Source organism: Miniopterus natalensis, chromosome 11 (genome assembly GCF_054644295.1).
Source record: "Miniopterus natalensis isolate mMinNat1 chromosome 11, mMinNat1.hap1, whole genome shotgun sequence".
Classification (NCBI taxonomy): Eukaryota; Metazoa; Chordata; class Mammalia; order Chiroptera; family Miniopteridae; genus Miniopterus; species Miniopterus natalensis.
In genome coordinates, this window is record NC_142091.1 from 41,746,084 (window position 1) to 41,762,248 (window position 16,165).

The 16,165-nt window shown below is 44.4% G+C and overlaps 1 protein-coding gene across 2 annotated transcripts; it reads left to right on the forward strand.

The window, feature by feature from the left end:
* The first annotated feature begins 1,502 nt into the window (after nt 1-1,502).
* Nucleotides 1,503-14,874, forward strand: LOC107538708 (tripartite motif-containing protein 6). 2 transcript variants are annotated; one of them, XM_016215032.2, is made up of 8 exons: nt 1,503-1,512; nt 6,462-6,944; nt 7,440-7,535; nt 8,164-8,394; nt 11,173-11,195; nt 12,500-12,600; nt 12,870-12,896; nt 13,118-14,874. In XM_016215032.2, exons 2-8 carry the CDS (start codon nt 6,513-6,515, stop codon nt 13,678-13,680), a joined length of 1,473 nt encoding a protein of 490 aa, XP_016070518.2. In that variant the 5' UTR covers nt 1,503-1,512; nt 6,462-6,512; the 3' UTR covers nt 13,681-14,874. The 2 variants fall into 2 exon arrangements, with proteins under 2 accessions (XP_016070518.2, XP_016070519.2); XM_016215033.2 differs by lacking the exons at nt 1,503-1,512; nt 6,462-6,944 and having other exon boundaries at nt 7,513-7,535; nt 8,109-8,394.
* Nucleotides 14,875-16,165: the final 1,291 nt, after the last annotated feature.

Here is a 16,165-nt window from a genome sequence, read left to right on the forward strand (position 1 = left end):
AAAAATGTCAAGAAAATTCAATGAGAAAAAAATGTGGACCTGGGCAACTGGATAGCTACATGCAAAAGAATGAAACTGGGCCTCTATCTCACACAATAAAAATTAACATAAAATAGATTGTAAACCTAAGAGCGAAATTATAAAACTTTTAGAAAAAAATATAGAAGCACATCTTCATGACTTCGAATTAGGCAAAAAGCATTCATAGGTAGGACACCAAAAGTACAAGTAACAAAAAAACTGGATTTTATCAAAATTGAAAACTTTCTCTTCAAAGGATGCAATCAAGAAATTAAAAAGATAACTTCTAGAATGGAAGAGAATATTTTCAAATCATAGAACTCATAAAGAACTGGTACCTAGAATATATAAAGAACTCTTACTAATAACACAAATAATCTAATTTTAAAAACTGGCAAAGGATCTGAGTCATTTCTCCAAAGATATGCAAATGATAGTAAAGCCTATAACAAGATGGTTCACATCTTTAGTCTTTAGGAAAATGCAAATTAAGATGCCAGTGAGATGCCACTTCACATCCACTAAAATGACTATGATAGAAAAGACATACAATGACAAGTATTGGCATGGATGTGGAGAAATTAGAACCCTCTTGTTTTGCTAGTGAGAATGTAAAATGGTGCAGTCACTTTGGAAAACAGCCCGGAAAATCCTTAAGAGTAAATACATGACCCAGCAATTCTATTAAGTATATACCCAAGATAAATAAAAAAGCTTATGTTTACAAAAAAAAAATGTACAAGGAAATTCATAGCCCTATTATTTATAATAAACCAAGAAAGTAGAAAAAATTCAAATATCTAAAAATTGATTAATAATTTATATGTAAATGTGAAAAATACGCACACTGTAATATTATTCAGCTATCAAAAGAATAAAGTACTCATACATGACACAACATGAATGAACCTTGAAAATACTATACTAAGTGAAAGCCACGCTGCCCAACCCTCTGTTCTGACTTACCTGGACACCCCCCTTCCTCCAGGTCCCCCTCCCCCAACCCACATTTCCAGACCAGGTGGGGGTCGTCATCTCAGTGGCCTTGGGGCAGGAAATCTACATTGATAAATTTTAAATATCATTTTGCAAAACATGCCGTTGTGATGACGCCAAGCGGTTATCTTGACTCACTCCCATACCTGTAGATACTTTCATTCCCTTAAATATTTTACGTAACATATTCATATGGAATACAGGTGTCTTGACGGTGTTACTGAACGCTGGCCCGCCGCCTGAAAGCCAAAGGAAACCGTCGTCCGGGGCCTTCAGAATTCCCCCGGCCGCGGAAGCTGCCGCCGGGCGAACGAACACCTGGGCCCGCGGGACGCCGGGACCACACCCCCGCGCGGGCCCCGGGGCCCGGCCGGCCGGACCGGCCCTATCGCCAGCATCCCCTCCCCTCGCCCCGCCTCCTGCCCGGGGTCTTTCTCCTCGGTGCAGGGGGAGCAGCGGCAGGTTTTCGGCCGCGGCCCCGGCCCCGCGTCCCAGGTCAGTAAACAAGCCCATTTTCTGGCCTCCCACCGCCGTCCCCACGGGTCCCGAGCGTCTGACCCGCCTTCCAGGCTGGACTGGAGGGTCCGAGGCGGCGAAGCGGGAGGGAGGGAGGCCTCTGCGGCTTGGAGTTGCCTGTCCTTCGGGAAGGGGCCCGAGAGAGGACCTCGGGGGCTGGGAGTGAAGGGTGGGGACGCGGGAAGCCTGATTCCGGAAGCTGGCGACTGTGCGCACGCAGCTCCGCAGGCTCTGGCGGAAATGACCGCGCCCCGCGCCCCCCCCCGCCCCCCGGCGGCCCCCGGAAGCGAGCGCCGGCGGCCCCACCCCCCAGGCCCAGACCTTCCCCGGGCGGGGGGCGGGGGGCGGGAGCCGCGAGCTGCCGGCCGCCGGCCGCCGGCCGCGGGGGAGGGGACCCCCCCGTCTGCGTGAGGGGCGGGCCGCGCTGCTCCGGTGCGGGAAGAACTGCGCTGAAGGCCCGCCCCCCGTCCTCAGGGCCCGTCTGAGCTCCTCGGGCTGCCTGGAGGCGCCCGGACCCCTGCGGCCGCCCGCCCGGAGCGCCCCTGGCTGCCCGGCCCTCCCCGTGCCCGTCACAGGCCGGTGCCTGCGGGCCGCCGCGTGACTGCCCGGGGCCACTCTCGGCCACCTCGGGCAGTGGGGGGTGGCGGGGCGGTGAGAGATGAGGCCCCCCCCGCGGAGCTCAGGAGGTGGTAGTTTGTCTCTCCCGTCCTCACTGCGGATGAGCTTAGGGGGCAGCACCGAGCCAGTCTTTCAGTCGGGGCTGAAATGGGTGGTGGGTGCTGCAGCCCGTGGCATTTGGCCCAGACGCTTAGACGCTGGTGTGCCCCCCACCTGTCGCTGAGCTTCATTTCTTCCATCTATAAAAATGAACCGGGTGATCCTCATAGCCTAGAATCCTGGTGAGGATTCAGTGAGGCAGTCGTTTAAATACACAGGAGACTGCCTGCCAAATAGATTTACTATTACCCTTACTCAAATTATTAAGTTGTTATTGACAAACCCAATGCCTACCTTTAAAAAATATGCAAGTTTTGAAGTAGTGTAGGGAATAAAATATGGTAAAATGCGCTATGATAAAGGAAAATATGACTGCTGACATCTAAACAAGTTAAAATACAGCAGAGTTAGGAATTACAAGTGGAATTTCACAGATGCAGGAAAAAACATAAAAGTTTTATAATTTATCCTTAAAAAACTCAGTTAATGGATTATCTAATACTCAGGAAAAAGAAAACCTGTGCAGGACAATATTTTAAGAACTTTCAGAGTTACTAAAACATCTTTGAAATGCATGGGGTAGCGATTCTTTTGAAGTTTAAAAATATATATATTTGAAGCTGATTATGTTCCGATTCAAATACTTGTGGAGCGCCACTTGTTAGATAATCAATTCTAGATAACTGATTAGAGTGGAATATAATTCTACACAGAGATAAAAAATATTGTATTCCCTAAGCACAAGAAGTCCAACTTACTTTATAAATGCAGTTGCCACCGGTTTAGGTGTTTACTTCACTTTCACAGGAGCTTCTAGCTGGGGGCGGGGGTGGGAGCAGCCCTCACTATCTTATTTCTAATTTTCATTCTGAGTCCCACCCCCATCCCCATCCTGGTCCAACCTTTAATAGCTTCTGCCCAGACACTGACTTTATTATGAAAGCCATTTTGATATCAGATTGTGACCTTATATTCTAATATAAGTTTCAGATCTAAGTGCAGTCCGTTCTCTAGCCTTCCTCTCTCCCCATCCTCGCCCCCTCCGCCCTGCCCCTTTCTAACTATTTTGCATCCTAAATTGCATTTACTTGGGAAGGAGGCTGCCTTACCTAAGGCACTGCTTCTGAAGACTTAATGTGCATACGTGAATCACTTGAAGACCATAAAGTGCAGAGACTGAACTGGTCACGGTGATACCTAGAGATTCTGCATAAAGAGCTCTATGGGATGCCAGTGCTGCTAGTTAGCTGACCACTTGACCTTATTACGGCTTTTGTGTCTGATTTAACTGTTCGCACTGTGGATTTGGCCTCTTTCATTTGCTAATTTGATCCTCAGGGCTTTAGGACCTCAGGCTGTAGGTCCTGCTCTCCTCACACAGCCTGACTGGCATCTCAGCTCATCCACACTGCTCTTGAGAGCTGGCCTCGGTCTCGGACTCAGTTGGCCTCCCACGTCTCCAGTGGACTGCGCTCATCTGCAGCTGGTGGTCAAGGGCCTGCTAGTATGTGAGACAGGGTTACTCAAACCCTTGCTAACTATGCAAGAACTAACTGTCTCCCTCCTTCACAATTTCTTTTCTCCGCTCTCAACTTTATTATACCCTTTCACAAGAGACAGCAACTCTTACATCTTTTTCTTCAGGGATCCTCTGTCTTTATTATCCAAAGTAGTGCATTAGCCCTGCCAGGCGTGGCTCAGCCGTTGAGCATTGATCAGGGTTTGATTCCTGGTCAGGGCACATGCCCAGGTTGTGGGCTCCATCCCCAGTCAGGGGCGTGCAGGAGGCAGCCGATCAATGACTCCCTCATCATTGATGTTTCTCTCTCTCTCTTCCCCTCTCCTTTCCTCTCTATGAAATCAATAAAGATATATTTTTTTAAAAAAATTAGTGCATTAGATGGTAAGGAAATATAGAAATATAATAGGGACACATATATAATTTTAAATTTTCTAGTGGCCTCATTAAAAAGTAAGAGGAAACAGGTAAAATTGATTTTAATACATTTAATGGAATGTACCAAAATGTTATTAGGACATATAATTAATGTAAAAAACTTAATGAGCTATTTTAGATTGTTTTCTCTAACTAAAGCTTTGATTATTTTCTCTTACTAAATACTCTGTAATACCAATTCACTGCTTGGTTTCATTAATTTGTTAACAGTTTTATTCTGTGCCCTTGATAGAGAAGAGGAATAGAGAGGAGTAGTAAGAACTCTGGCACTGTAGCCTGAGTGTCTGCCTTCAAATCCCAGAGCTACCACTTGGACTAGCTTCCTAGCCTCTCGGGGCCTCAGTTTATAGAACTGTGAAATGGGCTTGAAAGGGCACGCAGTGTTGCTATAAGGAACTATTGAGTTGTTACATGTATAGTAATTAGATTATTGCCCAGTACATAACAGACTTTCAATAAATACTTACTGTTAACATTGCTGTTACTAAACTGGGCAAAGCTGATGAACAGGTCCAGACCTGCGAGAGCACCAGCGATCACTAGGCGGCAGCACTGAGATCCTGTTTTCAGCTTGGATCCCCAGCAATACCCTGTACTTGCCCTGCTCAGGTATGCATGCTATGTATGTTTCTCAGAATGTTTTTCTTATTCTTGGACACTTTCTCAGGCCCTTTCTTCTGTAAGGGCCTATTGATCCTGCAGGCAATTTGATGATTTTTATCTTAAAATTGGTGCAAATTACAGGACCTTGTGATCTCAAATTATACCCACACTGACCACGTTGTACATAAGTATATATCTGCATTACACGTATGCAGTCACTGCTCTTTGATCCTTCATTGCTCTTAACTCTTACCATGAGGAAGAGCCTCTTAATATTTTTACCAGGGACAGGGATTGAGCAGAGTCTATATAAATATTTGTTATAAGAATAAATGACTCATTTTCTCACCCCCCTTCATATCTTCTTACTTCTGTTGGAACTAGGAGAAAAATCACTATCTAATTCATAACAAGGTTTCATTAGAGGACCTTTAAAGACAATGTGAGAGAGCTGGACCTGTGTGCCTAGCACGAGGGTCAGTTAAGAAATCTAGAAGCTTGTCTAACTAGACAGTCGAGGTGCCACAACTTCTGCAAATTTATTTTTCTGTCTGTGCTGAATTAAAATAAATGTCCTTATTGAAAAACATCTTTATTCTCATTCTTAGAAGTTTTCAATCACTAAATTATATTACAGTTGTCTTATATCACACTGAGAATCGTTTGTCTCCTTTCCTTCCCCCTCCCCCGGCCCATTTCCTTTTACTGTTCCAGCAATGAATCACTTTCATTGAAAGCCATTCTCTGCTCTGCTTGGCTAACTGAAGTCCTGTCTGGGAAACCTAAGAGCCAGCTCACAAAGCACTGCGTAGTTGAAGGCACACTAGCCCTGGTCCTGATTGAAAGAAAACATAGAAGTGTCTTCACAGTAAATGATACCTTGGGTGTTGGGGATTAGACACTGCAGAGCAATGCCAGAGTGACGGCAAAGAGGTGAAAAGGCCCGTGAGAAAGGTCTACTCTAAGGAGCAATGAGGAGGTTCTAGGTGTTTATCAAAAGCTGAGGACCTGCAGGGTGGACAGTGTACCAGGTGGAGGAATACAGTCATGAACCAAATAAGGTGTCCGATCCCATGGAGCTTGCGTTCTGGTTTGGGGGGAATTCAGGCTATGAAAGGTATATATTAGGTGATGGTAAGAAGAAAAATCCAGCAAGTAAGTTATCAAGAGCGATTGTATGGGTGGCCGAGCCTTAACTAGCTCAACAGCAGACTCCTCTGATAAGGGAATGTGTAAGGAGAGAGTAGAATCACGTCAAAGACATGCAGATATCAGGGCGAAGGGCTTCCCTTGCAGCAGTAACAGCAAGTGCAAAAACCATGAGGCAGCAGCGTGTTTTGGTGCTTTTAACATTGAGGGGGGCGGTTGGTGGACTGAGGAAAGGTCTAACAGATGGTGGCTCACACAGGTCACTCATCTCCAGGGCCTCTGTCCATCCATCCAGAAGAGGTAAAAGGAAATCATAAACTTTGCTCTGATGAGGTTGCAAATTGATGTTTACTATGCGCTGGGGTAAAGAATGTGTTTAAAGTTAGAATGAGGAGACCTTGTTACCCCAGGTATCTGACCTCTTATTCCAGGGTAGTCAGCATCCCTTTTTTTCTCCCTAATTTTCTTACTCTGACCCTGTTTTGTTTGCCCATCTACCCAGGATTCTCTAAGTACCGTAGTAGCCAGGCCTGGGCAGGCAGGAGCCAGGAGAATGGCTATAGTGTCTTCAACAGTACTGGTCGACATACAAGATGAGGTGACCTGCCCCATCTGCCTGGAGCTCCTGACGGAACCCCTGAGCATAGACTGTGGCCACAGCTTCTGCCAAGTCTGCATTGCAGAGAATAACAAGGAATCGCGGGTCAACCAAGAAGGGGAGAGCAGCTGTCCTGTGTGCCAGACCAGCTACCAGCTCAGGAACCTTCGACCTAATCGGCACCTGGCCAACATAGCGGAGAGGCTCAGAGAGGTGGTGCTGGGCTCAGGGGAGCCGCTGAAGGTGATTCTTTGTGCGCACCATAGAGAGAAACTCCAGCTCTTCTGTAAGGAGGATGGGAAGCTAATTTGCTGGCTTTGCGAGAGGTCTCAGGAGCACCGTGGTCACCACACGTTCCTCATGGAGGAAGTTGCCCAGGAGTATCAGGTGGGAGCCCACGTGGAGGGAAAGTAGGGAGGAATGGAATTCTTGGCAGGAAATTTTAATTTCATGCTCTAATTTAATTTTTTGTAGTCCTCCCATTTAGCTAAAGGAATGAACCTGGAAAATTACTCCCCGGCCAAGAGTAGACACTTTACCTCTTTCTTGCTGCTCAGGATTAGCTCTGCATGTCCTTTTGAGTAGAGGATGTCGGGGGGTGGGGGGAATAAGGGGCTTGGTGGGTTGAGTCCGGGGGATATGTTGGCAATGAGAGTAAAAAACTGAAAGTACTTCATGGTCAGGTTCTTGCCCTGGGAGGCAAGAGAATCAGCGTCTTTCCACTGGTTTCTATCCCCTGTGTATAAAAGACACTTTGGCTTTCTCAGTGCTTCAGGCCAGGCCAGGCTTCTGAGGTCAGCATGCTCTATCCCATTCACTCCTTGTCTAGTCACTGAGACAGTTTAACGCTGCACCCTGCTTGACTCGATGTGTTTCTTGCAGGAGAAGTTCCAGGAGTCTCTGAAGAGGCTGAGGCAAGAGCAGCAGGAAGCTGAGAAACTAAAAGCTGTTATCATAGAGAAGAGGACATCCTGGAAAGTAAGAGAGACTCTTCCTGAAAGTGTCCTGGGAATCAGGGCAGGGTATGGGAGTCGAGGGCAAGGAAACCCGGTCCTGTCTGTTCCTGTTTGGCTAGAGGAGCTTCCCTTTGCCTAGTCCTTCACTGCAACTCCTCCAGACAAGGCCACTGTTCCTGGTGCAGGGCAGGGGAGAGAAAAGGGGAGTTAGAAAATGAACATATGAAAAGGGAACCCAGGTTTTTTACGCCAGTCACATAGGAGAGGAACCACGGCTATGAGCAGCTTCTGATTCCTGATTCTGGACTTTGTTCTACAGTTTCAAGCTCTGAAACTTGGAAGGACTGGTTAGGCACAGGCCAATCATTTCTGCCTCCTCCCTCAAAATTGTATGGGGAGGCTGATGTAGAGGCATGAGAGGCCCAGGAACCCCAGTCTATATCGATAAGGCCACCCAAGGCTAGTGTTCTTGGAAGAGTGGAGGGGAGAATTAAAGAAAGACCAGGTTTTGCAGAACTTCCCCCCATCACTCCCCCTTTATAGTGAGACCTGGCCAGGGCAGCAGTGCTGAGCCTGACTGCCTTCCGTCCCTTAGAGGGGAGACCCTCAGCTCCACAGACTAGCAGACTCTCTCTTCCATGTCCTTGAAGAATCAGATGGAACCTGAGAGACACAGGATCCAGACAGAGTTTAATCAGTTGAGAAACATCCTGGACAAAGAGGAGCAGCGACAACTGAAAAAGCTGGAGGAGGAGGAGAGGAAGGGGCTGAATATTATAGAAGAGGCTGAGGTTGAGCTGGTCCACCAGAGCCAGGCACTGAAGGAGCTCATCTTAGATCTGGAGCGTCGATGTCAGGGGTCCACAATGGAACTGCTGCAGGTAAGACCCATGAAGGAGCCCCAACACTAGAGTCAGGGAAAAGACGGACCAACTTTCCTACCCTTCTCACATAGAACTGATATCCTGGTGGGGGCAAGAACAAAATTCTTTTGACCCTGGAGTGCTTCTTCCCTGTTCAATTGTGCAGAGGTCATGGATAAAGCATAGGTAATTAAAAGAACAGATGCTAAGGGTATGTCTCACTTTTATGTGTTATATATAAAAGGTGGTCCAAAAGTTCATTTGATACTGTGGAGAAAATTTATTGTGTCCAGTGATGTTCTATGGCAGCATTAATCAGTCTTGGCATTATTGACATATTGGGCTAGAAAAGTTGCTGCATAGGGCTGCCCTGTATGTTGTAAGATGTAGCAGCATCCCTGACCTCTGCCCACTAGATACCAGTAATACCCACGCCCAGCTGTGACAACCAAAAAACCCTCCAGACATTGCCAAATGTCCCTTGGGGGTAACATCTCCCACATCCCCCTGTTGAGAATCACAGCCCATTAGGCACGTGTTGTCGCTAATTCTCTGTTATGATTTGTCATATGCTTTCACCCAGCTTCATCACACATAAACACATACCAAGCTCAAGTGCCCAGGGATTCTTATGTAATCACCAGCCCTTCTTTGCTTTCACTCTCTTCTCTAGGGCAGAATCATTTAACATGTCATAGTAGGAATTTGAACCGGTCTTTTAAGACACAAGAAGACTGGGCTCTGGTGTAGGTGTGTAGGTCGAGAGGGTGCAAGGTGTCAAATGTAGAGAGATTGGATGGAGCTTGAACTGAGGTTAAAATCTGAACAGCTGGTTTTTACATAGAGTGAATCCTGTGACTATGAAGTTGAGGCAGAAAGCACCTTGTGACATTCTGGAACCTTTAAGTCCTTCCTTATTTTTTGTCTGTCTTGCTTTCCTATTGCTCTAATTTCTTTACTTACTCTTGGGCCCTAGTGTTGAGGTCAAGGGGTAGTCACTTTCTACCCATTGGAGCTTTTCCTTACTGACTGCTTCTGATTTCACACCTTCATTTTATTCTTTTTGCCCTTTTTTTTTTATCTTTGATGTTGGGTTCCCCTAACGTTTTCTACTGTCCCTCACCCCCACCCTCCCAGTTCTAGTCTCTCCATAGTCTCCTCAAACTAAATGTTGCTCTGTAAATGCAAAGAGATCATCAATTTATATCTCTAGTCCAGGCATCTGTCTAGACTCCCACACCCATTAGTATGGCTACCCAGCAGACATTTGAATTTGAATGTTATCTCAACCCAGTCTGTTTTTCTAGAACTTGCCCATCACACACACATTCTTCTGTTCTATGTCTGTGTGACATTGTTATCCATTAAGATTTGATAACCGAATATAAGCCTGCAGCTTTCCAGTTTCAAAATGTAAACCATGAGAATAGAGCTAACACAGAAGAAATAGCCATAGAGCGGCACCTGATTGGATCATTTGAGTTCCTCAGTACAACCTCGCCTTAAAATTGATATAATCCTAGATATTTGGTGTAAGTTGACACATCTACCACCTCTACTACTTTCCATATTTGAGCCAATTTGAGTTGTGTTTCTGTTAAATGCTTTGATAGTTATTCCTGTTACATAGACCAAGCCATCGGGCTTTTTCTTCAGTCACTGAAATGTATAAAGCAGAAGTTAGGGAGGCCAGATAGTCCGTGAAGTAATTCTACTCAAATGAGGTAGACAGTGGCAGTGATGACCTGGAAAAGCAGGTGGTTAAAACAAGTTAAGGGTATGAAATGGACTGGCTTCATCTAAGATGGGACATCAGGGTGAATATAAGGTGGTTTTTAGGAAAGTACTTTATACCTAAATTTGGTGACTACGTGGATGGTGGATGCTGGCATCATTGAGGAAGGTAGAAGACAATAGAGGAGACCTCATGTTTGGGAAAAAAGTAAATTTTCTTTTAAAAATCTTGAGTTGTTGGTGCCTGTGGCTCATTTGCTGAGGTATATAGGAGAGATCTGTGAAGTACAGGGTTGGGTATCTACACGTGTGTGTTGAAGTCAGGAAAAATAGATGAAGTCAGCAAAGAGAGCATAGAGGATTAGAGGAGGTGAGGTTTCAGAAACAACCACATTTGCACTTGCCAGGTAGCTCAGTAGGTTAAAGTATCATCCTGATGTGCCAAGATTTCAGGTTCGATCCCCGGTCACATCACGGTGCATACAAGAAGCAACCAATAAATGTATATATAAGAGGAAACACAAATCAATCCATCTCTTTCTCTCTCAAAGTAAATAAGTAAAAATTAAAAATATATATATTACAAAAGAAACAGACACATTTAAGGCCCTTGTATCCTCAGCAACCAGAATGTAAGCATTTTCAAGGACAGAAATTATGGCTTAATTATGAAAGATTCTCTCTAGGGTCAGGCACAACATCTGACAAATATAAGTGATGTATGTATATAACATTAAACACCTACACACACACACACACACACACGGTTGTAAAAATAAAGGTGCCAGTGAACACACACACACACACACACACACACACACACACACGGTTGTAAAAATAAAGGTGCCAGTGAATGAATCATCATTTCCTAACATCCCTACATAGGGTCTCAGGAACTATGTGCTTTCAAGTTCTTACCTCTTGACCTTGTTGCCTCCATATCGGGCTCATTAGTATTCCCATCATATAGGGTGGTGGGGATGGGGTGAGGAAGCTGGATGAGGCTGTGCTGGAGGACAGGGCCTCTGACTCCTTGACTTAACCTGTCTCTTTCCTCCCTAGGATGTGAGTGATGTCACAGAAAGGTATGTGCAGGAGAACACCAGGTGGTTCCTTTGGAGTGACAAAAGATTTCTGCACCCACCCATAAAGTTACCTTATGGTCAGTGGGAAAGGAAAAAAATCACAAGGCAGAGAAGATTTGGGACTGTGGTGTCTTGAGTTTCTCATCATGAGAATTTTTGGGCCACCCAAAATAAAGACAATGGCCTGGTTTCTATGGTAGGAGAATTTGGGTAATGAAGGTTCACAAGTTGGGGATAGCAGTGCTCTTAAGAATAAAGGGTTACAGTATCATTGATTCTCCGAGTGAGGTTTGAGGTACAAACCTCTGTACCTGTTTCCAGCCCTAATTCTAGTCGTTATGACTACCTCAAAATACCTTCTCATTGCCCCTGTATTTTATCAGAGGGAAGTTTTCTATCTGCATTGTTTCCCAAGGTCCACAGTTCAGTTCTTGGAACATCTGCCTTGAATTTTCCTTTCTCTCTTGGCTTTGAATCAGTCGATGTCTTGCTACCTAATTCTCCTCACACTCCTATTTTTCTCAGTTCCAATAAAAGCAGACCTGAGGTCTTGAGAAGAGTAGTTTTAGCCCAAGATCAAAACATGTTCTCCTCTATCCCATACACTAGAATCTCATTCTTGAAGGTGACATCTAAAATTGCCTACACACCAGGTACCTTAGAGCTCTCACAGACAAATGAAATATGGAGCCTTGTCCTTTTCAAAGACTGTGCTCTCAGTTTGAAGGTGAGGACATTTCCTTTCTCCAACTGGTATAATCCTAAGAGACAGTGAATCCTAAAGTGCTGTTCTGAAGGCCTTTTTAGGCCTCTGGGAGCCTCTAAGGCTTAAATCCAGAAAGTCTTCAGAAAGTTTGGTGCTCTCAAAGCCCCAGTAACAGGTTCTTGGTGTTCTGCCTGTCAACACACATTTCCTGCCCCTCATGATAGACCCTCTGAGTTGGCACTGACAGTTTAAATATTTTGGTGGCTTTTCTTTTTTTGAGATAGCAAAGGATTTTGCAGCCATTGTTTTACTGAATTTTATATAACCTCTAACAGAGAGAAGGGAAAAATATTAATATGTCTTACAGAAACAACAACACAAACATAAAAGAGGCTTTAAGGGGTTAAATCTTACCAAAGTTTACAGATAGTAAGAAGTTTCTGATTCAGGCCTTCTGGCTCCAATGTCAGGGCTCTTTGTGGGATGATGCTAATTTTGAGTCTTGAAAGTTCACCAATGGGCCTGGGAGATGAAGGACAGCGGTGCCGAAGGAACCCAAGGTCGGCCATGTAGGAGATTTACAATATCTGTTCCCTAGGAGTGAGTATTGGACTCTGAAGAAGCCAGAAGATCTACCCACCAAACTGAAGAGTGTGTTTCGAGCCCCAGATCTGAAAAAGATGCTACGGGTGGTCCGAGGTGAGGAGGTTGAGGAGACAGAATTTGGGTGTGGATGATTATAGTAGTAAGGAATAAATAGAGTAGAGGATATAGTTGGTATTTGGAAATAGCGGGGGAGAGGGTGGGACATCGTGTGTGAAGAAGATACAGTTCACATTTAAGGGGGAATAAAATGGCCAGCTCACATCCTCCCCGAATTCGCTGCCACACCCCTGAGTCAGGTAAGGGGAGAGGCATCAGACCTGAGGCTGTTGGTTCTCTGCATGATTGACGTTTTCTCATTACAGAGCTGACAGATGTCCAGAGCTACTGGGGTGAGTAGAACCGTGGCCTCTTTGAGCTGCCGTGTTCTGACCCTCTTTTACATGGTCCTCTGCAAACATTCCCCCGCACACTCAGGTTTAAACTGGTGATGCTTCCACCCCTGCCCCACCACAGAGCCCCAGTTCCTCCCCCCCCTCCCCATTTCCTCTTCTCAATGCAAAAGACCCCTGCACCCACCCTCATCTGCTGATGTTGTGCCTTTTCCCCACAGTGGATGTGACTCTGAATCCACACACAGCTAATTTAAATCTCGTCCTGTCTAAAAACCGGAGACAGGTGAGATTTGTGGGTGCCAAGCTGCCTGGGTCTCATCTGGAAGAGCACTATGACTGTGGTGTCCTGGGCTCTCAGCACTTCTCCTCAGGAAAACATTACTGGGAGGTAGATGTGGCCAAGAAGACTGACTGGATCCTGGGCGTGTGCAGCCACGCAGTGGCACCTCCATTCTCTGTCAACCAGTTTGTGAACAATCGCAATGTTTACTCCAGATATCAACCTCAGAATGGCTACTGGGTGATTGGGTTGCATCATAAACATGAATATAGAGCTTATGAGGACTCTTCCAGCTCCCTGCTCCTCTCCATGACTGTGCCCCCTCGCCGTGTTGGGGTTTTCTTAGACTATGATGCCGGCACTGTCTCCTTTTTTAATGTCACAAACCATGGCTTTCCCATCTACACCTTCACTAAATATTACTTTCCTACCACTCTCTGTCCATATTTTAATCCTTGCAACTGTGTAGTCCCAATGTCCCTGCGCCGTCCAAGCTCTTGAACATTCTGTCTTCACCCACATCTGAGCAGTATCCTTTGAGGGTCACCCACACCTCAGTCTCCTTTTTGACCTTCTGTTTTCTGCATTCTCTCTCCTTTTTTATTGAACATTTATTCAGTGCTAGAATGCACCCAGTGGTGACAATATCCTCCATTAAATAACGACAGATCTTGAGATGGGTGGGGGGGGTAACTTTCAACCTTTTATTATTAACCGTGCTATTTGAGGGAGATTTTTTGGTGGTGGTGGTGCATGGAATCAAATGTAAGAAGTTCTCTTAATTTGCTGTAAGTTTGGAATGGAAAGTTGAGTTTCAACAGATAATTGTCTTAATTATTGAGATAATCGTGTGTCATTTTTATTGTTATCAGAGTACATTGATTTGTTTCAATGTTTAAATCTAATACAAATTCCTGAAATAAGCCACTATTATTCATGTGCAATACTGAATTTGTTTTTGCTAATACATAGTTTAGGTTTTGTTTTTATCTCTGTTTATGAAAGAAATTGAGCTGTAATTTTACATTCTTGTAACTTCATAGGTTTTATAAAATGCAATAAATGAGCAAAGAAATTGATGTATTTTTGTATAAGCATATATATGATTGCAAAAACCTATTATCATGTTAATTTTGGATGCTTTAAAATTAAAGAAAGATTCTAACTTCAGTTTTCACTACAGCCTTCATGGACTTTAAAAATTTAAGGGTAGTAATTGAAAACTTAAAACAAAATCTTCCAAATTCATTGAAACACAAAAAGGAAAGGAGGAAATGATCAATCCAATAGATTATTTTAGGAAGAGAATGATTTCTATCCATTTGTCCACATCCCCTTTCCTGAATGCTCAACATGAACAGCTAGGAAGTGAGTAGCTGTAACTTTGGTAAAAAGGTGCTATATGCTTTTTGAGCCAACTGTAAAAGAAATATGAGGTGGTTGTGAGGGTGGAAACAAATATCAAGGAGTTGACCAGAGCTGGTGTCCAATATGGTAGCCAAGGGCCACTGGCAATTCAAATGTGACTAGTCTGAATTGAGATGTGCTATAGGTGAAATGCACGCCAGATTTTGAAGACTTGGTTCAAAAAATAACGTAAAAGATCTTATTAATAATTGTTATATTGTAGAGTACAATAATAACATTTTGGATATATTGGATTAAATAAAGTATACATTATTTTCACCTGTTTCACTTTACTTGTTTGATGTAGATACTAGAAAATTTAGAATTACGTATGTGGCTCATGTTATATTTCTATTGGACAGCTTATCCTGTAATGCAATTTCTCCCCATAAGAGGGCTGTAGTATAAAGCAGATACACAGATACTTTTATCTCTACATGGACCCTCTACCTCTCTGAGGCATTTTTGTTGAAGGTAATGGCAGAGAAGAGGATCTGAGCATAACTGGAAATTTACAATTTAGAAGGTCCTAGAAAGGGATCATGGCCAGAGAATAGATTGTGCATAGTCTGTTCCCTGTCTTTAGCCCTCAGTCTGTGGGACATTGAAATTCATCATGGTTTGAGGAAATACAAAGTTCATCCTCAGGGCTCAGCTCTAGTTAATTAGTGCCTGTGGTGAAATGAAGTATAAGTCATAGTAAAAGCCCAGTACTGGGTTGCTCTAGGGTAGGGCTTCATTTGGGAGGTTCAATGCACACTCCTCATTCTGATCTGGACTTCAATTGGAAGAAATATGAAAGGAGACAGAGTAGGCAAACCAGTGCCCATATAGCTGGTGGAAGCTGGGGGATGAGAGATGATGGTAAAAGAATCTGTGTAATTGTGTCCTTCCTGTTTATTTTCCCATGTAGTAAGTTCCAGGCGAAAGGACTTAGCCCAGCTGTCCTCTCCCTATGGAGGTGTATCCAGTGAATGGCCTTAGTTAACAGGGAAGTCAAACAGCTTGCTGGGATGCTGTAGGTGGGATGTGGGGAGAATTATTAGGATACATGGAATGCGTTTTCAGCTCTGACTTTCTCTTGGGGGGTCTGGGCAGAGGCCTCCAGGCTTTGACATTTTTGGTGTGATGTAGGCTAAACTATGAAAAATAAATCCAAAAACATAAAATGGATCAAATACTAAGTAACTTTATTTCTTGTTCATGTGAAAATCTAACATGAGTGTAACTAGTTGGTGAATGGCACTGTTGCACATGGGATTCATGGGCCAAGCTTTCTTCCATCTGTGGCTCTGCCATCCCCTAAGACAGCATTGCCAATTGCCATCAGCATCAAGACAGCAGAAGGGTAATGAAAACGGGAGACAGTTTGCTTCTTAAATCCTTAGTTCATATATGGAATTCATCATTTCTGCTCATAACTTTCTGTCCCTGAGAATAGCTATGTGGCCCCACCTACAGGAAGGACTCTGTTTATAATAAACGGAACTGTTCACACTATGGTTCCAACTTCCCTTTCTCTTTCTTTTTTCCTTCCATAAATACCCCTCCGTCTTGGCACAAGCCAGGTGTGCACGTG

Bases quoted from the DNA above. Each gene is read 5' to 3' on its own strand.
- LOC107538708 (XM_016215032.2), top strand. From the start codon at position 6,513: ATGGCTATAGTGTCTTCAACAGTACTGGTCGACATACAAGATGAGGTG. The intron at 8,395-11,172 runs GTAAGACCCATG...TTTCCTCCCTAG, and splicing joins CCACAATGGAACTGCTGCAG to GATGTGAGTGATGTCACAGA. The intron at 12,897-13,117 runs GTGAGTAGAACC...TTTTCCCCACAG, and splicing joins AGATGTCCAGAGCTACTGGG to TGGATGTGACTCTGAATCCA.